Source organism: Oenanthe melanoleuca, chromosome 7 (genome assembly GCF_029582105.1).
Source record: "Oenanthe melanoleuca isolate GR-GAL-2019-014 chromosome 7, OMel1.0, whole genome shotgun sequence".
Lineage (NCBI taxonomy): Eukaryota > Metazoa > Chordata > Aves > Passeriformes > Muscicapidae > Oenanthe > Oenanthe melanoleuca.
This window is the reverse complement of record NC_079341.1, coordinates 27,574,224-27,597,306: the sequence shown is the minus strand read 5'-3', so window position 1 is coordinate 27,597,306 and position 23,083 is coordinate 27,574,224. Positions and strand designations below refer to the sequence as shown.

The window sequence follows — 23,083 nt, the reverse complement described above, 5'->3', positions numbered from 1 at the left end:
TGAGAAAAGGAACAGAAGTGCTGTCCAGAACAGGAGCAGTGTGTTAGACAAACACATGTTCAGGGAACAAGACCTTTTCAGAACTTCCAGAAGTTGCCAGCAAGTGGAGTAGCTAAACTGAATATCCCCTGCTTCACAAATCTTTATTATCAAGCAGGCGATTGCTCTGGAAAGTCAATATTAGCAGTAAAAGTCAAACAACAAAATTTTAAGTTCAGTAACATTAACTTTGATTCCTATGTCAATTCACAGTGAGTGACAGGATTACAGGATACATCCCAGAACCACTGTCATGTTTGCTCCATGATTAACTCTGATGCATTCTGCCAACTCTTCTGGTGGGAGTCAACAGTAGCTGACCTCAGTCCCATGAGCTTTCTGCCCCCTGCATCCCAGCAGCTCTGCCTCAAAGTGAAGAACAAGCCCTGTCAGAATTAGTGATCTACACTGAAATAATCTCCTAATCACAATCATCAACTCAAGCAGAGAAAATTTAATTTCACAGGTCTTGGTCACCAAGCAGAATTAAGTCAGCAGTGCCTGCAATAAAACACTGTTGCCATTCCTGACTGCTAGGGCAGACCCACTCCATTACCCAGCTGAGTAACCCCACTGATGTCTGTGGGGTGACCAGGGTGACCTGCTGACCACAAATAATATAGGTTATAACACAGGAAGCTGTCTGACACTCAGTGGCCCAGGACTTAGCTCTCACTTTCTCATGGCCTTATCGGACAAGATTTTCAGAGTGAAACTTTCCATACCAGGTGTCTGCCTAAGGCTGAACTTGATGAATTTTGAGGTAAAAGGGCCAGAATGAGAGGAAGAGACAAAAAAGGTACTTTGCCTGTGTTAGTTTTATTTCTGCTCAAATGAGATGCTCCAGACCCTCCATGCTTTTAAGCAAGGATTTGAAATTTTGCAGGCCTTAGCCTTGATGTCAAGAATACACATTATGTCATTCATGTGAACATTTTCCCAAATTTGGTCACTCAGAAGACCTCTGCCAAGTTCCACTTTGCACATGTTCATAGTAACCTGTTAGGAAACTGGCAGTTCCTTTTTCTCAACATTAAATATTTTTTGAGCATACTCATCCCCCATTCCGTGGGCCAGGTAGACATGGCAGGTTCCACCTGGAAGTGCTTGCACTGAGCACCTCGTCCTCCTGCATTTCTGACCCTCTAAAGAACAACAAAGCACAGGGACATGATCTGAAAACACAGTTCTCTGCCTCTCTTTTTTTAAATGCTGGACTTAACACAGAACTGGCAATCTGAGGCCCATTGAGAAATGAGAAACCTAGAGGTGGTAAGACATGCTTTTTGGGGCTTTTCATACCCCAAAGAAGTATGAAACAATTGCAGAACTGTTATATAGTTTAGTTAAGGCACATATAGTATAAATGGATCTAAATTTAGTGAAGTTCCTTCTCATTCTTAGAGTTATCAACTGCATCACCAACCAATACAACAAGCAACACAACCTAAGTCATCAATTATGCAAGAGGTTTTAAAAAGGCTTTAATGATATAGAAGTGGTCATAGTGCTTTTTCCAATCTACATTTAAATATTTGGAAATGTAAAGTACACTGCAGAACCTTAAGTACAAAACTGTGAGACAGTAAAATATTAAGATTCAGACAATGAATTGCAAGATGTTTTTCTTATGTTCCTTGAGGGGTTTGAGTCTTCAGGGTGTGATTTTATGACATCTACAACCTCTTCTCCAGGAAGCTCAAAAAATATTTTCTTTTAAACAAAATCAAATGTCAGCCAAGAATCCTCTATCATCATTTGAACCTAAAGCTGAAAGTTCACAGAAAAACATCAACTACCATGAGATTTGTGATAAAAGTGCAAGATCTGACAATCCTGACAATAATTGATTCAGATTTGAAGAAAGAACCTAAATTCAATTACATTTAATCCTGAGAGAAATTATTCAGGTATGAGTCTGTTGAATGCATTTATCCCAGTGATAATAATTTATAACTTTACCTTGCCATACAGATAATTGGATTTGATTCCCACTGTACCAAGTTTCTGCTTACACCATCAGAAGTGCCTTGGTCCAAAAGTGTATGAAAATATTGATTACAAACTAGAAAAGCAGGATGAATGCTGCAGGACAGTGGGACACACAAATTCTTGTTTACAGGCATGGCAATAGGACACCTACATTACTCAACAGTTATGGCACCAACCATCACTTACAGGTCTGCTTCCAATTTATGCCTCTGAAGTGTTATCACCACACCAAAAAATCCTCATTCCAGCCTATTGTATGTATTGTTCAATAAGGTCACTTAAAAAAACCCATCAAAATTATTGTTTTGCTTAATTGACTGTGTTTTTTATATTCCTTCAACTGTGTGAGCCAGTGTTTAGCAGAAGGGATCCTCTTTAATGCTTTCACATGGAATAAGTAGTGATTCAAGTCTATACTATAAAAAACCCACTCTGAACTTCCATTACCCATGGGGATATCTACCTTTTAATGACTCCCTAATTCAACACTGCCTAATGTCCTGAAGAAAATACAGAAAGACTGACTACAAAAGGAAACATTTCTTTGACAGGAGGAAAAAAGGAGCAGTTAAAAGTTTCTCAGGTGGTGGGAACCCGAGCAGTTGCAGGTGGAGATGAAGAGGGGGGCAGAGTACAGGTGAAGCAGTGAGAAGTTCACAGTAATGAACTCATCCACATCTGGGAATTACCACATCAGAAACACAACTCACCTGTGCTAGGAAGACTGTCAGAAGAAACATGTTCATTGCAGGAAGATATTTAGAATATTTCCAAAAAAAAGATACAGTGTTAGTAAGACAAATTCTTTCTACTTAATTTACCTTTTCACCAGTTTTGTCTCAATAGATTAATACAACATGAAATAATGAGAATTTGTGATAAAAAATGCATCTAGGCCATAGCTTCCTGCATGAGGAAACCTGCAGCAACTTCCTTAATAGTTTTGGCAAAAAACCCCAAGATACTGAGTTGTGTGGGTTTCACCAGTGCAGAAACAAGTCAATGAAGGAGCCAGGTGGCGGCACACAGTCAAAAATTACTGAACCTCCAGAAAAATCAGTGTTTGGCCCTTACAGGAGTGAATTAACACAGGGGTAAGTAAACAAAATCTTCCCCTCATAGAGCTCCTGAGCATCCTTAGACTCTGAGGAACTCTTGGAGACTGAGCAACTTTATCAGCCCAACCCAATGGCTTTCACTTCTTATGATGGACGTGGATTCCTGTATCCTGTGACTCTGCTCCTGTCCCAGCAATGCTACAGCTCCCTCTGGGGAGGGAGTCACAGAATCATAGAATAGTTTGGGTTGAAGGGGACCTTTATAGGAGAGAGGCACCCAGAGCCTGTTCACTTTTGATCTCCTTAAAAATGACATTAATTAATTGCTGAACTTTGCAAAAAGACATCACAGAACCAATCTGTCTCATGGGAAAACATTAATGAGGCAGACTTAGCATTTACTCTTAGCATCTAGAGAACAGCATGGATGCTACCACAGAAGACTGGTTTTTAAAACAATTTTTTAAAAATATGAATTTTTTAATGCATCTGCATTTTTATTCACCAAAGCACAGTTTATCAACACCAGGTGTGTAGAGCAGGCAAACTCTTTTCTTGTTGAAGAACAGTAGTATTCCAATCACTTCATACAAGGAGGCTTTATTTCCCAAAGCCAAATTAGGCTACACAATACCAGTAACTATCTTTTTTTTTTCACTAGTCATCACCTGCAGAGGTGAATCAAGGTTAATCACAGCAGGAAACTGTTATGAAATAATTTTTACTGAGGAAATAACCAATTAAGTCTCCCCAGTGGCAAACCAACATAGCTGCAAGTGTTTGAGCAACTCTGGGAGCAACAGCATTATCCACAAGCTGAAAGTTAACTCTATTTTAGTATATTTATTATATTATTATATTGCAGAAGCAGGATGTAGAAGAAAAATCTTCATGTACCAACAGCTATAATATACATGCTGTAAATTCCATCTTCCATACATATATATATAAATATATGCATATGCCTTCTACTTCAGGGGCTCCCCAGCACACTGAAGCCTGATATATGCAACTTGTTTGTAACATGTAAATCAACAAGCATGGGCAAAGATTTCAGCCTCTCTGAGTATCTTCCTGATCAAGCATGCTTTTGCAAACAGATGTTGCAGAACATGAAAACAACAATCCTGACTAATTCCATCTCTCTCAGCAGAAACCCTATCTTTAAAAGTCACTCACCACTGAATGGCCTTTGGACTGCAGAAAATGTGAAGTATGCTTTAATTACATCCCCAGTGGCCTCCCATTTGATGTCCTGTCCACTGTATCTCCTCTGGCAAGTCAGTCTTATCTCTGGATATTTTTCAATTACACTAAACAGCATTTATTCAGGTCCTCACTGATTCACTGTATCAGTATGTGGCCGTTTTTTTCTTTAACAGTTGTTTTGAAAAGTCAAGTCTGCCTCATTAAACAATGTAAGATTTCTAGTAACACATAATGATATTGGATATATTAATTAACAGTACATTTAAATGGAATCCTCAGAGGATCATGCTGCTGGTATGTTTATACTTAAAGTGTCAATATCAACTCACGTTCTTACAAGAGAATTCTTGCTAACAATATATTCTAGTTGTGATTAAGCACCACTATATTTTAGTGTGCTGTAACATTCATATGCTTCATTCACATTGTATTTCCTCTTTACAACAGTTACTCCAGTGCATGAAATGAACTGGATAACATCAGCCCTGTGTGGTGAAAACTCCTTTTCTCTGTGATCTGAGTTTTCACAGCCAGCCTCTTGCAGCACTCTAGAATATACAGCAAAATTCCCTCATGCACATCTTACCTCTTTGGTGTGGGTATGGAAGGAGACTGACATGTCCAAGAGAAGTTTCCTCTGTTCCACCCTCCGGACAAAGTCCTGAATCCGAACTTCCAGATGCCTGGCTGCTTTATAGATCTCTTCAGGGTCACATTCCCCAGTCTGAGCCAACTGCTCTGCAGCCTCCAAGAGCTTGTCTGCATTGGTGTATGTATTCTACCAGCAAACAAAGCAAAAAACACAGTATGAGGGATACAGCTGTGGCAAGTAAACCTCTGAAAGAGGCTGTTTATCTTTAAGCATGAAAGCAAGTGATTACCAGAGTTTTGAAATAATAGCGATATTTCCTAGTGGCACTGCCATCTGTGAAAGGAGAAAGTACAAAGCCACGTAGACTAATGCCTGAGTACATATGAAATAATTTCTTATTTGAAACACTCCACCCCAACCCAATCCTGCCAGGCACAGCAATAGGATCTCCCATTTGTTTATTTCCAAGTTCCCTGCGATTTCTCAAAGATAATGCCATGAAGCAAGTGGGACTCTCCAGCTCAGAAGGCTGCAGTGCCTCACGTGACACTCAGCCACCAGCTTGCAGCAGTGACCTCCCAGCTGCTCTCACACTACAGCATGTAACCATGCTAGCCAGAGATGTCTCAGCCCCAAGAAATATTGGCCTTTTACTGGATTTTGTGAGATAGACCATGTCTTCAAGCTCCTTCTATGGTTTTTTCCTCTTGTCTATGGTTCTGCATCATACTTCTAGATGGAGTGAGTCCATGTGATTTACTTGCAGCTGCCAGTATGTAATGCTCATTTCCAGTTTACCCAGGGTATGTACCTACCCTGCATTACACAAGAATTTGAACACTGCACTGTCCTGAATAGGTTTGTACCACAGCCTTTATGATATGAGGTGTATGACTCCTACTTTATAGAGAGGGAACTGAAGAACCCAGAAGCAAATTAATGCACCCAAAATGTGCTAGACTGTCAAGTAAGAGAGGGGAACTCCATCCAACTTCCCTCAGGTTTCAAACTCCCTCCCATCCTTTCTCTCTATTTCACATCTCTGGAAAGCACCACTCAACTAATACACCAGAGAGTCTCATGACTAACAGGAGAAATAGAAAGCGAGTGCAGTCATTTTCTCCAGAACCATGGAGCTATGCCTTACTCAGCTTTGTTTAGCAAACTAAACAAAGCCAGCCCTTGCTGTCATACAAAAGCTTTCTTCACTCAAGATGAGGCCAATTGCTCTTTGGTATTCAACACTTAAAAAAATAAAGAGAGACAAAGTTATCTGCTTAAGGGTGCTTCCATTACTGGGCTAGATCTTCAGAACTTCTTGGCATTGGCTTGAGACTGCTCCCACTGGGAATTTTAACCTCTGCTTCAATAGTAGAATTGTAGCACCTTCCTTGACAAAATCCTCCTCAGTTTAAAAATGCATTAACTTGATGCACATACACAAAATAGCTCTGAACACTGTGGACACACACATAGTTCTAAGCATTACATTAATAAATCAAAAATAAAAGCAATGAATCAAGCCATGTTGTTCCTACTTAGATAATATCCTGCAGCAGTCAACAGTTGTTATTTGAGAAAATGTTCAATACAGAGATGGAGCATTGACCTCCAAATGTTTAATGGGGGAAAATATTTCTAGTTAAAAAAGCAAAAAGAAAACATCTCATTCACTGTTCATTTTGCCAGTTTCTGAGGGCTGACTATAAATATCCGGTATTTGCATTTCTCCTTTTGGACTGCAAAGAACATATTTGAGACAGTTTTGTTACCAATAGTAAATTTTTATTCCCTCACTTTCAGGCTACTGCTATAATGGTTAGGCTGTTAACAGCAGCAAAATTTTATGTTTTAGTAATCATTTTTTGGAAACCTCTTTACCTGAGAGTTTGTAAAAAATGTTCCATTTAATGTGATCTGAATTAGGGTCCAGTTTCACTTAACAGTATCCTTTCTGAATGATCCTCTTCCAATAGCATTTGGAGCAGATGCCAAAGCTAGCACAATTTTTCAAAGTCTAGTCCACTCCAGGGTTTTTCACACATTACCACCACAACAGCTCACACACCAGTCCAGCTCCCAGAGCAGAAGAGTGTTCCTGCTTTTATATGTATTATTTACTGCACTTGTAAATGCCTTCCCCCTCTCGTTGTGGCACAGATTTGGGACACAAAAGAGTTTTTTTGAAATACAGTATGGACACAGATTAGCTGCATTTGTCCCTAAGACATTTAGGTCCATCTCTGCTGAAAGCCATTGCAGTTTACTGACTCCAACACGTGCTATGTCGAATTCCCTGTGGATGAGATGAGTTCACTGATTAGGAAAAACAACTAATGGTTATATTCCTGGCATTCTAAAATGAAGGCCTAGTGCTAAGAGATTTCTAGCTCACTGTTGCAGATTTAAGAGATTTAGATGCATTTCAGATAAGCAGCCACATTTAGAAGTTACCCACCCTCTCCTTGAACTCCTGAGCTTGATGTGCTCATCAAAAGGCTATCCCCTCTTGTCAGCTATCAAAATGTACACACAGCTCTGGCCAAATAAGCCAGAGGTTACTCATTTGCTGAAGGCTTGCTCTACTTCTCTTCTGTTTGTTTGCTTGAAGTGCACATAAATCATACCAGACGTTGTTACACATATCAAATATTTTCATGTGCATCTATTTCTCTTCAAGCATTGAACCAAAGCACTTTTGAACCAGAGAGATTCATCCTGGTTGGTGCTGTAATGCTGCACAGCTTCCCTGCTCCCTTCATTTCCATTCTGAGTTTGCTCTCTTGTTAGTAAGCTCTTTGGGGTACAGACCCCTATTTTATTTCTTTGAAGCACTTGACACATTTTTGGTGTGACATAACTCTGGATCAGGCAGGGAGAATCCAAGAGAAAATGAAGCTGTACAATGAAGAAAAGCATGAAGTGCCTCCTTGTCCCACTATTCCCAGCCAGAAGAGGTTAGCTCAGATTCCCAGCCCTTCTGACATCTGGCAGGAGCACGGGATCTGGCACATCTGCAAACTGGCATTACAGTTCAAGACTTTGGAAGAAGGTAAGATCTAATGCAACTGCAGAAGTAAATTTTTGCTTCTAGAAGGACAATCATGGTTCCCCTTTACTGCAAACTGCAGACTGAAGCAGGTTTTCTGTAGTATCCTGAAATAAAATGACTGATCTCTACAGAAGAGAGATCCCAAGAAGAATCTCTCCTCTTTATCTGTGGAGATTAGTTCCTCAAAAACAATAATAGCACAAGTTATCCAGAAAAAAACAAAAACCTATCAGTCATAAAATGACGTGCTTTCTGAAATTTTAGGTTTGTGTGGCATTTTTTCTTAATATTGTATTACCCATGAAAGAACTGTCATGAGCAAACATTTGAAATTCTCAGTGAACTGCTAATTGGCATTCTACACTTCTGCACCATTTCATGCACAAAACCAGCCTCCACCTCACATCTCTTAATAATCTTGGTAGACCAAGCTTTGCATAATGATCTATTTCAATAATGAAATCTGCAAACACAAGAAAATCTATCAATCTATCTATCTATCTATCTATCTATCTATCTATCTATCTATCTATCCATCCATCCATCCATCCATCCATCCATCCAATCTTTGTCATCTTCCTCACATTTTTAAGGTATCAATCAATTTAGTGCAGCATTTTGGTTTTGCCCCATGTGCTTTTACAGAAAATTATTCCATGTAGTTTTTATCTACTGCTAGGAACTACACATGTAACTAGTTTATTGCTGCATGTTTTTAGGCTGATTACACTGCAAATAGCTGTGTCTAGTGGTAGTCCAGGGAAGAGTTCATGCCCTTAATCTGGACAAGTTTTTCCAGGACAATCTGCCACTGGACACTGTTTTACAGCTGTTTATTGTACACTATTTTACAGCTGTTTATTTTATTTGAGGGATTTTCATGGTAACTGTCTCTAAGTTGTCCAGTGGGCTGTGAGCCATTCCCATCAGCCAGAGAAAAGTGTTTCTTGTAAACATCAGGAGGAACATGAGGGGGAACATAGCAGGTGATCAGGTACATGATCACATTAAACACAAACTACATACCCCAGAATTCACTTCCCAAGTAGGTGTTGAGATAAGGGGAATGAGGTAGCACTAGTCTGTATTAATCTATTTCTGGGGCTGTGCAAGGCAGTTCCAGGAAAAAGTTCCTTGCATTGATTGAGAGAGCTTTGTCAGCTGGGTTTTACCATGAAAAGGGCAAGAAGAGATGGCATCTGGAGGCCAGGAAGTACCAACTAGAGAGAGTAAGAGGACTAGCTTAGATCTGATATTCTTGACTAAAGATGAGTGATGTGAATCCCCTATTATGCCTGCAGGCTGAAGTTTAGGAGACTTATTAGGCTTTCTCTGATGTGATATCTCCTTTATGTTCTTTGCAGTTGTGACTCAGCTCTTCAGTACCAAAGATGAAATGTCTGTATCAGCACTCCTGCTGGGAAGTGGGGATGTAGAGACAAAGTTCAAAGCCTGATCCAGCTCTTACCAAAAAGAGTAAAAAGGATTTTACTGACTTCAGGGAGAATTGGGTCAGCCTTCTAACCATCTCCCCAAGATTACAGGGCAGAAAAAATGGCAAAGGGCTAAAAAAAGAACTCTGGAGGGCTGGTACCTGTTCTGTGCATAGACAGCGAGTAGAACTCCTGCCCAAAGAAACTACAGCACCATTCACATTGGCAAAACTGTAATTGTGGAGCTGATTCTGCAGTTTTGTCAAGCCTTATAAACCACTGTTATCCTTTATTACAAAGCTCAGTTACTGCTATCAGATTCTTTGCTCAAGCTACTTTGTTAAAATTAGCTCCAGTATTTGTTGAGGTTAAGTGATCTCACAGTCAGGCCTTTGTGAAGAATTATATCTCTAGTAACATGATATTCTAAAGCTAAAATAAGTGACCACAATGAAACATTTCTTTGATAAATAAATCTGGGGTTTAAGGAAGCATCCATCTTTGTCAAAATACCTCCTCCCTTAAGAAGGGCAAAGGCTAAGTGCATATGATGATCTAATATAAGTTGTGATTTTATTCCATTTGAATTGCACATAATCAAATCAAGACTTATATTCTTACTTGTGCTCTGTGGTTCTAATTCAAAACAGGCTTACCAGGAATTACAGTCACAGAACTTACAGGCAGAACATTTCTCTGAGGTAATGCAACCACTCACTCTGTCACTACAGGATTGTCCCCCACAATACACTAGAATGGAAATTTCTTCAGACCTTTTAAAAAAATATCCAGGCTAATGAAATTTCCATCAGCACCTTCTTCCTCAGTCTGTTCTTCCCTTAAATATGGCAATTCATCTTTAGTTTTTCTTGTCATAATTTCACCCCAGTTCTCCTTGCACTGATATCATGTTGATACTGACTACTTTACACTTCCAGTAATTCCATTATTTCAGTCAATTGTATAAAATATTATGTATAATATATTGCATGTGTATGTTTTAATTACAAGCATATGGCATTTTTCAGTATTTATTAGATGTGAAATATTCCCAGGAATGACAAAGTGGATACAACCCAGATTCTTCACTGACCATTTTGAAGAACCAGATATTTTTCCATGTATTGTTATTTTCATTTTCCCTCAGGGTTCACATACAAAACAACATGAATTTATTATTTGAATTTAAAGGGGTGACACACATTACATCAACTCTGAAATGCTAGACAAATTGATTAAAAGCTACCCCATACCTTTAAACTAATAAATAAGCAAGATTAGAATTAATAGCTGTGAATACATTAGCTAAAAGAATTTCTCTTTGTGCTATTTCATATTGAGTGCTTACTTTAGATTAAAAAAAAAAAAAAAAATTGACTATGGTGTTATTTCATCCCACCAATTGTTCATCTCAATCAGTAGGGCACTCATACATCAAGTAGAAAACACTCCCATTACCACAATCATGCTAATTAACTCCAATGTGATCACAACCATTATTCAATGAAATGCCAGTGAAATATAGTGAAAAATATTTTAAATTACATTTAAAATCACACATCTAATATTAATAAGTATATAAAGACACATAGATGTACATCTGTGTGTACACAGTACAAATACATAAAGAACAAAAGCTTGCTTGGCAAAGATCTACACTTCTCAGGCATCTTCAGAGTCATCCTGAGACCAAGAGAGGTGGACAGCTGGCAAAGCAAACTACATGTAGGCTCATTTTGTGTTTATAGGATATTTCAGTTTTTATTGTCTGCCATCTTACTGGTCTTCTGGTAAAAGCATATCCAAACAGAATATTAAAATGAGATGATGAAATGTTCCTGGTGTTCCAATATTTTATGGTCTTTACAAGGATCAATAAGAATTAGGGAATGATGATGATTACTGGCTGGGTTTTATTCTAGTGTTTTATCCTTGGTTATATACATGAAAACAGCTTGGTCCCTTCACTTTGTGAACATCCTTGTACAGGATCAGGAATGGGAAAGTGAGCAGCAGCAAGGAAAGAAGGACAGTGAAGACAACAAAACAGTAGTTCTGGTGCCAAACATGAAACCAAACTCATGCTCAGTGTTATGCAGCACAGTGAGTGCACCACTTGCACAGAATTATCACTGAATTATCACTGAATTGAGTAACTTGCAGAGTGTACAACTGAGAGCTGCTCAAGCAACTGTACGGTAACTGAGCCTCTGAAATTCAGCAAAAATGAGGAAAGCATTTTCTTTTGTGGAAATGACAAGGGAGCACAAGAAGGCAAACTGTCAGGAGTGAAATGCAGCTCCTTTTGAAAACTTCTTAAATGATTAATATAATCAAAAAACCCAGGTGGTTCAGAGCAAAGCTCCACAACTTCTTTATGATAGGAGCAAAAGGGAAGGCAGGTGGAGAAATAAACAGAGAGCAGCTCCAAGGTGAGCAGCAATCCAGGAGGGCATGGTATTGTTTTCTGTCCCAAAAGCTCACATCACATCTTTCCTGAGCCCTACAGATACAGTGCAATCATGACAGCTTTATCAAGTCCGGTTGGTCTCTGGAACTGAAATAACTCCAGGCATTCTGGGTTTAATATCATGCTCATGGTTTGGAGAGTTCAAAGATTCAGCAAAGAGAGTATTAAAAAGCTTTGGACTGTCAGCAGCACTGGGAAAAGCCAGCACCAAGTACAACTTGAATCACAGTTGCCTTCAAAACAAAAGCAGAAATAACTTGTGAGAATGTGAATTCTGTGAAATACATTTTTTATAATACTTCAAATAAGACAGCAAAGCATTTCCTCTCTGTTTCCCCCACCACCCTAACTCAGCTATGCTCTTATTTCCATTAATGTGAAGATTAGCACTTGAAAGGTTCACATGAAAGGTGTCAGAAAACCTTTCCTGAAGCCCATTAGGAGTGGTATGGGACTGTTCATCAAATGAGATAATGTTTAATGGAAGAAAATTTGGCAAAAACTTTGACCCTCATTTTCCTGATCTTTCAGCTTGTGAATTCCTATACAGCTGAACAGTGCTGCATATATATCACATAGAAATCATTCTTTTCGTTTGTTAATATATGACAAAAAGGCAACACAGGCTGCTGCAGAAAGGTAAGTGTACCATTAATGCATCACAGGACCTCCAGATTTGCAGTGAACTCTTTTTTTTGCCGTAAGTGAAAGGCCACCTCTGACAAGCAAACTGATTGTTGGCAGAAAAAAAAACAGAGAAAGATATGCCACATCCTCTAAGCACAGTCAGTGCACTGCTGCTACAAGAAGAAGGGTGCAGAGATTTAATGAAATTTTTGCTGCTGCTCCTTTGAAATACAGGTTTCCTCTCTGACATGCTGCATTGCATCAGCTCCCATGCACCAGCCCAGGTGGGAGTGGTGCAGGAGATGCTCTCAGTGAGGGGATCACATCTTGTGGTGCCATGTCCTAGCACTGTCTATATTAAGATTCTATATAAGATTCAGAGGAAAGCAGAGAGCCCCTTGGTGTTCTCCTGGGTCCCTCCAATTTGCCCTGTTAAATTTAATTTGCAGCAAAGAGTCTTTTTAAAATTCATCACTTTAAAAAAAAAAATCAAAATCTTTCCAGAATAAACCTCACACTTCAGTACACTGCCTACCAGAAACAAACACACAGTTAGAATTAAACACCAACACTTCTGTCCTGTTCACAATTTGGGTATTTCCATTTTGCAAAAGGAAGTTTCTTAAAATATCTTGTCAGCAGGAATGGTAACACATCACCTTCCCACCACTCAGATAACATCCATCCCCATCTCCCTGCTCTCTGGATCTCAGACAATTGCATGGAGAATGCCCCTCTGCTCTCTACAATAATAAAACAGTCTCCCCCAGCTTCAATTAAAATTGAAGTAACTTTTTACTTCATCTCCTTGTTCTAGCTGAGCATCTTTAGAAGCAGGTCAGGAAGACTGTCCCTTTGGATTCAGAATCTCTTCACTGTCAGCATTAATTCATCTCTCTGTCATGGTTTACACACTGGAATTTGTTTCAAATGAGTAGAAACCATTCTCTGAATCTTATTAGATTTATAAACCAATTTTTCATCACCGTTGCTTCCCTGACATGTGAACTGTCTGTATGGCTTACCCATCAAATTAGTTCTTCAGAGGTGCCACCAAAGTAGGATGGACTAAAGGCTTTGTCTTCCCTAAAACTTCAAAAGATTAAAGTGTCCTATAAAACCTAGGAAGATGTATTGCATTCTAATATTGAGGAAAAATGGAAGAAGGTTTCACTACCCTGGAAGTAACAGGCCATTTTATTTATTTTATACCAGACTTATTCCTACACTTTAGAGAAGTTCCAGACAGGAACTACCATTTTTCATGCTGGCCAGAAAGCACTCATATGGGGTGCATTTTAAAAATGTGTTCTACTGTGTGAATGAAATTCAATTCAGCTTATCCATAAGTAAAACAAAGATTTAGAAAGATATCATGGTTTTATTTCTGGCTCTTATTAGGGGGCCACACATGATCTGAGATAAATATATCTTAATAATGACTTACAGTGAGAAATCTGGTACAGAGGCGTTCCCACCAGAAATGTTCATGATATAAAATGTACTGATTTTTGGCAAGTAGTAGATCCCCATGAATATTGCAGGCATATGAGATACTGCCTCTACAGTCAACATCTGCCATATTTTTGCTATTAAAAAAACCTGACAGCTTCCTAGTGTATTCTTTATTTAGTGTTTCTGAGTCCTTCCTTCTCCCTATCCAATCCCCTTCAAAAATCCCAAATCATCCCCCAATGGATAAGACTGGCCATGACATGAGACAAAGACAAAGATCAGAGAAATCTCTCTGAGTTGTCTTTTGATCTCTCTCTGCCTGCTGTCTCTGTGCCAAACCCCATCCTGGAGGCATGTCTAACAGGTCCAAACAGCAAGTCCTACTCCTCCCAGCATTCTCATCTCAAAATAATCTCCTTTTTTCACATCCTGATGTTAGCACACAGATTGGGTTCTGCTCTGTGGTCTGAAATATATATATATACATATATATATATATATACACATATATATATATGTATTTTTTTTTCTGTCCCACATTTACATGCACCTATAGAAAGCTGAATTTGAATGGTGAGATGACCTAGTGACCCAGTTGCCCACCCCAAGGGGGAGCACACTCAGAGGTGAGTGGCATGTCAGCCCTGGCCGTGCTCAGGGCTGCTTCTCTCCCGTTCAGTGTTTGATGGTTTCACTGCTCTGTCACAGAGCAGCCAAGCCTGAGCAGTGCCCATCACTCAGTGTGCACTGAGGGGCTGTGCTGGGGCACAGATGAAACTGGGAATCCTTTGGGAAGGGGCCTGGAACTGGGAGGAGCAGCTCTCCACCCCGAGTCAGGAAAGATTACCTTTTTCCAAAGGACAAACGGTGTGAATGCATTCCTGACTGGTAGTATTCATCTGAGCCATTTTTTTATGGGAACAAACACCTTCCTCTGATTTTACAGAGGTTTCAATTACATCTATTTTAAGCCTAAAACAAATCCAAGAAGACAACAGAAAATAAGACTGAGATGGTACCAGACCCTTCCCCACCATGGAGCACTGCAGGTTTCCAGTTCTTCCCGTGCTCAGCTTTGAGATGTAGGCATTGACAAATCCAAGCTCTGGTTGTCAATATAAATCCTGGCCACTAGCAAAATAACCAGGAGGCAGAGGCCAAACCCCAGTGCTCTCAGCCATCTCTCCTCTCCAAGCAGAAACCCCTTCATTCCACCCAGCACTGCACTTGCTTCAGCTGACACATTTAACATGAAGGCTGCACATCCCATTCCCTGATACCAATGAGTCCCAACCACCCCTTTATGCCTTGCACTTCTGAACTGAGCTTTGACATTACTCCAGAGGAGGCAATATCACAAAGACTCACCTACGCTGCACAGAAAAAAAAAACAGCACTGACAAAATCTCATGCATTGCTCAAAACACCCTGATAAAAATGAGAGTTGTGTGTTAATAGGAGCCATTGCTCTGGAGCACACTGTGGTTTCTATTCTGTCAGCTGCATACTGAAACAGGCAGTGATGCTAAACTAACACGTGTGCACACACTGTCAGTTCAGAGACATCTCCTGTCCCAGTTCCTGACTTCTTGCAAATTGTGGAATTGCAAATTCTGCAATTTCTTTCTCTCCAAACAAGTTTCATTTCCAACATAGAGGCATGAGAAGGCTGATTCCGGCTGCTTTTCTCATGTCAACCTTAGAAACCTTAGAATTTCTCTCCCTGGCTCAGCAAAGGAGGAGAGGGCTCTGTGTTTCTGCATGTGGTGGTGCTCTGAACCAGACACTAAACAAAGGAGCCTAAATGCCTCAAACCAGAAGCCATTTCCACAGTGACACAAACCAGTGCTTCCTTGGGACTCAGTTATGCAAAACCAGACCTCACAGACCACAGTTATGGAGGGCAAGATTAATGGCTGGGTTACAAGCACTGAATCAACAAGTGAATTATTTATATGCACATTAGGATTTTTGTCCCTATTCACACGTGTAATTCCAAAAGAGCTCTGTAAATCCACTGAGGTTGCTCTATTTTTATACAGGGAAATTGAGATCTGAACAGCTATCACAGGAAAATAAATTTTAAAAATAGGTTTATATGCATTAAAAAGATGGTTGAATACTTTCAATTTATACATAATCAGTATAGAACCTCTGCTGTAGGCTCATAATGCAAGTGTAGTTTTTAGACAATTCAAACACCTGATGAGGGACTAAGAGTACATCCTTCATCTGGACAATTACTGGTCCATGATATAGGGAAAGAAGAAAGGCACAATCACACTGCCAAGCAGCTTCTCTGCAGTGTCAAGCCATCAAACTGGATTCTCCACTCTTCAGAACAAGTTCATTATAAGCAATTTATCTGAAATTGGAAGTGTGATTTTGTTCTAAATCTTGTGCAGCAGAGTGATCAATGGAACTCAGTCTATTTCCAGAAAATTTGTACAATGATAACAAATACTTGAAATCTGTCCTTGAAAATTGTTTTGCTCTGTTGCTGCATACAAATCCCCAATATTGGTTTAATCTACATTAAATTTCCTTTTTACCAGTGTCTGCAAAGCAGCACATTTGTGATTGGCAGCAATGTCATAACCAGTAGTACCATTCTCCTAAAGCCATCACTGGCTGGCCCAGAGGCAGCAGCACAGCCTGGGGCATCTTCTTCTCCTGCCCTAGAACAGAATCTCAAGGCAAAAATGCTGATATGATTCTCAGTGCCACTGCTGCTCCCTTGAGCCTCCCTGTTATCAATAGCTACAAGAAATTGAAGAATACCAGTCCACTATCATTACAAATGAGACTTGGACATTGCTGCAATTCATCTGCTGTAATCAATAAGGTACAGTTTGATAACCCACTGACCTGCCAATAAGAAGAGCACAGAAAAAAATGACCAGAAAGTTTTAAAAGCCTTTAGATGATGATGGTTTTCATCAATACAGACAGGTCAGTCAGAACAGCAGTGGCTTTTTTAAGTGAGAATATTTCACAGAAATTGTCAGAGGTAAATACCTTTTATTTTAGCTCTAGATTTATTAAACTGATACATCAGTACCATATTGAATATATTTTTAGTACTTGGTTTATAACACAGTGTTATAATTTTCCAGTATTCTCTTTAAGAAGTTTTGGGCCTTGAAGAAACAAATTTCAGGATTTATCTTCTTTAGGAAACATTGGCTTTCTTCTGATTCAAAAAGAAATTATTTAAAAATCTCAGAATTTACCAGACAATAGAAATTCTGTTTTTCAGAACTTCCAGAATTAAAAATATATATTTCTTAAGTAGCTTCATTGTCTCCTTTTCTACCATGGAAATAGCATTATGCATTTACAGGGAATTAAAGGAACATATTTTAAAGACACAAAAATAAACCTACCCAAATAAACCAGTGATAGGAAGCTAGCTCCTGGCAATTGTAAAAAAATGCCAAGAGTTGAGATTTTATACAGAGCATTTAGATTGTGAATCATGCTGCAGGAGGTTTAGTGAAAAGATCCAGCTGTCAAGTAATTTTGGAAGAGAAGAAATAGGAAAGAAAATCACCTTGAGCTTGAGGAGAGATACACTGAAATGCAAATTCACAGACATGGCATAATAGATACAGCCCTTCACACCACTGCCAGGAAAATCCCTGTGCCATTATAGAGCCTGTCTGAAAACAGATTCCCCACTACCAATAGGTCATGGAGCACCACTGGCCACCAATTCAATCCCACTGCTTCCACAAGATTTGCCAGGCTGCTGCTACCAGAATCCCCATGGGACTGATACCCACAATGTGCTCTGAAGAGTCCTCCCTTCAGCTTCCTCAGGGAAAACGTCTCCCATGCCCTGCTCCTGGCTCAGGTCTGGCAGTCGAGTCCCCAGGCATCACTCTGACCCAGGCAGTCTGCCCAGCCCTCCCCAGCCCTTCTGGCTCCTGGCCCAGGCCTGCAGAGCATTTCAGTGTCCCTGTTCTTGCAATGCAGATAGGTCCCAAGCCACCCAGAGGCTTCTAGATGCACAGAGCTGGGCCATGGCTCCCATGACAAAATATCCAGCCCCCAGGTTAGAAGCTTTTGGATCCAGCAGTGCCTACACAACCTCCACAGACAGCCCATGTGCTGGCAGTTCCACTGACCTTTGCTGTCTGTGACTGCCAGATGCAGCCTGATGCCAGCCAGGAGCAGAAAACAAGAGTTCTGGAGCTCCTGCACCATGGTACAAAGGCCTGTGTGATCTGCTGCCAGTGGTCATTTTTCCTCTTTAAGTAGAAGTGAATACATTTACATAAATGAACAGGAAAATGTAGATTATAGCTTCAGAACTTGCTAGTGACCATGTAAAGGATGATGAAAATAAGAGTAAGCCTCATTTTTTGTTGCCTGTCTCATGCTTTTGTTATTTCAAAAAATATCTGGCATTAGTGAAAGTACAGTTATTATTGCAAACTTTAAACATGTTTCTTACCAGGTTTAACTGTCTGCCTTCTCGCTGTCTTGGCTTAATATTTCATCCTACATAGAATTGTAGTCACTCAACCCAAAGGGAAAAACCCAGCATGCCCACCAAGCTACTCCTTTCAACAACCAGATAGGTCACAAAATTGTAAAAAGTAAAACAAAATACTAATTTATAAACCCACCCTAGGACAATGCTTCCTAAGTGCTCATTATCAACATGGACTCTTAATTTATTCCTAGCTGTTTTACATCAGTACTGAATTTCATGCCAAACTTTAGAACAACGACATCCAACAGAGCTGGAATTTGTATGGGAAAGAACTAGGTTTTTATCATGAAGGCCAAACAAGTAGCTGTTTGTAATTCAGCTTTGGCCTGACTATTCCATTACCACACTTAGTTTTAAAGCAGTTCAAGTAAAACTATGTGGGACTGAGAGGTCACAGAATACTATTTTTACCTGCAAAATTACTGGATCCTCTGGATATTCAACATGGCAAACAACATAACTGTATTTTTTAAACATATTTGCACCTAAAGTTCTTTTTATCTGCAAGGGCTTTTCAAAAACTCTGAACTGCCAGTATTTTAGTAGAAGCAGAGTGGAGGAAGGGAATAGTCTAGAAAGGAATATTGGAGAACAAATTGCTTCTTAGATGAAGAACATCACCTGAGCTTTGATTTCTTACAGCTGATACAGGCCTTTGGCTTCCAAGGTCTCTGCTGAAAGCCTTCACTTGCAGAAGAAACATTTATCTCCCTGAGATAAATAAAAGGAAGAGCTGCATCTAAAGGGAACTGTGCATGTACACAAAGCTTAACTTTGATGGTACAAAGCCAGTGTCCAGGTGTTTAATCATCATCTTCCAAAGCTCTCTTGAAGGAAGGCAAGCACAGACACCCAAGAACAGGAATTAATAGCTTCTCAAATGATAGAGTGCAATATCCAGCCTTTCTCTCACATTTTGTCTGGCTCTTCTTCTTTGCAATGATAGTCCACTGAATTGCATTTATACCTTGGCAAAATGAATCCCATAAAACTTTCAGAGTCAGGAATAGAGGATCCAGCCCTGTACCTGCATCAAAACTGTTTTAGACACAAGGCCTGAACCGAGAGCTGCTGCACTGGACAAACCCCATGAACGGCCACATTCAGCCTCAAGTCAACCTTCTCACTGTGTTTGATAAGAAGGGACAGCCCCACACATTTTGAGCCAAGGCTGTTCAGAACATGTACTTTGTTGTGCTATGATAAACATCAGCCCCTTTGGATTACCATGAAAAATACACCAACTGTTGCATGCAAACACACACAGGTACTAAATGCAAACCCAGTTGTAGCTGCGAGCTTAATGTGGCCCGAGAGCCTTGATAGCAGCTTATCCCATAAACGCAGATGACAAGAACCACCCTGGCTTTAACCCAGCTTCGCATTAAAAAAAAATAAAATATTGGGGGTGTTGTTTTTCTGGGTGACCTTGAAGAGGCTGGGTTTTGTAGGGGTGGGAGAGCAGCGGGACGGGAGGAGCCGCTCGGGTCCCGCTCCGTTCCCGGCGGGGCAATGCTCGGCGGCCGGCACGGAACGCGCGCCGCCAGCGCCACCTGCAGGCGAGAGCCGCGCTGCGCCCGGCGGAGCGGGCAGCCCCAACTCGGGCAGCGCTCACGCTGAGGAAACGGCTCCGAGGGCACCCGGGCAGAAATGCTCGCTTCACACACTCACCAGCCCGCTCAGACTGCGGCAGCACAAACCAGGGATTATCAGCTTTCCAGGACGCTTCCTAATTCTGCAGCACACAAAGGCAGAGATGCTCTCTGCGAGCAGAGATCTTGATTAACTTTTGATTGCTGGGAATGCCAGAAGAGAGAAAATGATCTGTGACCCTCTCCTCAACAGGAGAAGCATTTCCAACATGTGCAGTTCAGCTAGACAGTGCTGAAGTGTTGAGAGACTTTTCCAGCTGGAAGGTATGCTGTTTTCAGGCTTTTATCCTGAATAAGGAAAAGTTAGAGGGCCTAAAATAAAATTATCTTTTGATTTACAACTATAACTGGCTGGACTACAGTTATCTGATTTGCAAAAAATAATTCCAGCCAAGCGAAGAGGCCATCATTGGAACACTGTAGCTACATCCAGAGTGATATTGCTGTGGTGATGTCTTGATAATGCCTGGCTACAAATGTCAGCAGGCACTGTGCTGTGCCCAGGCTGGCCCTTGCACAGAGGCAGCCTGCAAACAGTACCAGCACTGACTGAGAAACAGCCACAGGTATGTACAAGATAACAGCCTCCCTCCCAGGAGCTCAGGCTTTTTAATCCAAATTCAAACATTTGCCATCTGTGCCTTCCATGTAGTATAAATACAGTCAGAAAAATTGCCAGAGCTTTGTCTAAGCAGCAGTTATGAGAGAAAGAGACCCCAAATCACATTCCCTATTGCCCACAACACAGTGCTGTAGAATCACTGACATTTTCTGAGCACAGTTGTATGCAGGAATGTGATCTATTTGGGCCATGCCTGATTGAATCATTACATCCAGATTTATCAACCTGCAGTTTCTAATCAGACATAGAGGGAGCATGTTCCACCTCTCAATCTAGGGCTGTGGCAGGTCAGTCAATCACAGCATTTCCCAGCACAGCTATGCCAGACACAAAACTCTGGTTTGCACTCAGTAAGGCAAGACTAGGAATGTTTTGCCCCCTGTTAAAAATGTCAAGAAGACTCCTGAAAATTGCTTCTAGTCTGACCTTTGCAAATGCCCTTCTGAAACAGCAAGAGATAAGAATAAATATATTAGAGCCAGAGAAAGTGGATTTCTGAGAAGAAATTTATACTAAATGGCAGGCTAAGCATTTTTATCAGAGAACTGCCAATAGAAAATACTATTGCTTATATTGTCAAGTTCACCAGGTGTGTCAGGAGAACACTTTTTATATTGGTTTTTGGTTGGTTGGTTGGTTTTTAAGAAAAACAAATATAACCCTTTTAATCATCATTAAAGCTAGCAATTAACATCCTGATGAGAGGAATGGGCAAACTCAACAGTTCTTTAGGATGGTGGCATATCTGCTTTATTACATTGTTACATTGGGAAAAAGCCCTGGCAGTTATCCACTCTAGCCATGGCAAAGATGCTTGCTAGCCTGAGAAAAATAACAAATATTTAAACTTAATTTCCAACCAACTGTAAAGTGTTAAGCATCAAGAAGGGAGTAAGAAAGAATAAAAATTGGTTATAATCAAAGCAGAGAAGACATTTATTCCCCAGCTATAAAATCAACCCCACTAGAAGCTACTGCAAGAGAATCCCAGGTGTAATAAATTTATGGACCCTCCTCTTACCCCCACTGTTACTCTGTCCAAAGCAAAGAGTATTGTATTCCCAAGTCCTTGACCTCAGATAAAGCCTGAGATTCCTTTCACTTCCCTTCACTTCATGTCCCCATGTCCATTTGCCAGCCCCACATTCCAGTGTCACACTGCAGACAAGTCTCATAAATTAGCAATGCTATTCTCATGTGAATGCACCAGAGCAAAGTGCTCCTGTCAGAGCTGCTGGGAAGGAACTAGGTTCAACTTGTGTCAATTATTTGTAATTAGGATGCACCATAAACAGTCCAGGCAGAGCAATGAGACACTCAGTGATTCTACCCATCAGCTGTAAAGGAATCAGATTCAGAAGAACCCAAAAGGTTCTATAACCTCATAAATGACACTTTTTTCCTTTCCTCTGCATCCTCCTTTGAAACATCCACTTTTATCTGAACACATGTGGTCACCTAGTGGACAAGATTTATTTCTCTGAATTTGGCCTTGTGAAGTGAAAGGAAATCTATCTGAAGTTATCCACAGAGAGATGGGCTGAAGAGGAAGAGAAGGAGGCCTAATAGGGAGGTTAGAAAAGTCTTCAGGGATTTTTGCCTCTCAGTCCAAAACAAAAAATCCCTTCCACATAATGCACTGAAGGATGGGAAGGGTATTTGTCCTTACTGCAAACTCTGGTGTTTCCCCTGCTTCTTGACTGCTGCTTCCCACCTTATGCTCAAGGCCCTCAATCTCCTCTGTTGTATTTATGACTGGTTTTTCCACTGCTCTCACTCATAATCTTTCTCTTCTATGTCACAACAGAAATTGCTACTTTCCCATAAGCTGCTTGTAATTTCTTATGGGCTTTGAGCCCTTTCATCAACCCAGTGTGGTGATTTTCTGATTATAAGTCCTGCCACCACCCCTCTTTGCAGTGTGCATGCTGAATTCCAGACCTCAGAGGCAGGAACCTGGGCAGCTCCAAATGACTGAAGAGAGCAGCATGACCCAAAACAGTGATAGCTTTTTCTGAATATGCAAAAGGAATAATAAAAATCAAGCCAGCAGGAGTCTCTGGCTCACACTTACCTGTGCTACCTCTTCAAAATCATCATGTCTTTTCTGCAGTGCACGTGCTCTGTGTAGAGACTTCCCCACTCCTGTGTGTTTGCTCAGAAAGGCTTCCCCATGATTTTCAATCCAGTCCAGTACCTGCCAGAAAACAAGAACATTGAGTTACCTCTCCTGTCTGAGCAGCATAGGAAACCCTGTGAGGGTGAGGATGGAACAGCTGCAGGGGGATGCCTTGTGCTTGCTATGGCTCAGCACAAGCAGCTCTGTCAAAAATCCATCCTAACTGGAAAGAAGATAAATGCTCAAGGATGCTACTGCTAAA

The 23,083-nt window shown here is 40.5% G+C and overlaps 1 protein-coding gene across 3 annotated transcripts in view; it reads right to left on the bottom strand.

The window, feature by feature from the left end:
* The window catches only part of KALRN (kalirin RhoGEF kinase), a 455,469-nt gene that overhangs the window by 184,916 nt on the left and 247,470 nt on the right, over positions 1-23,083 (bottom strand). For all 3 annotated transcript variants that reach the window (XM_056495829.1, XM_056495830.1, XM_056495831.1), the window contains 2 exons: positions 22,777-22,899; positions 4,885-5,076 (listed from right to left, as the gene is read on the bottom strand). In XM_056495829.1, coding sequence (XP_056351804.1) covers positions 4,885-5,076; positions 22,777-22,899 — 315 coding nt within the window. The remainder of the gene's footprint in view (positions 1-4,884; positions 5,077-22,776; positions 22,900-23,083) is intronic.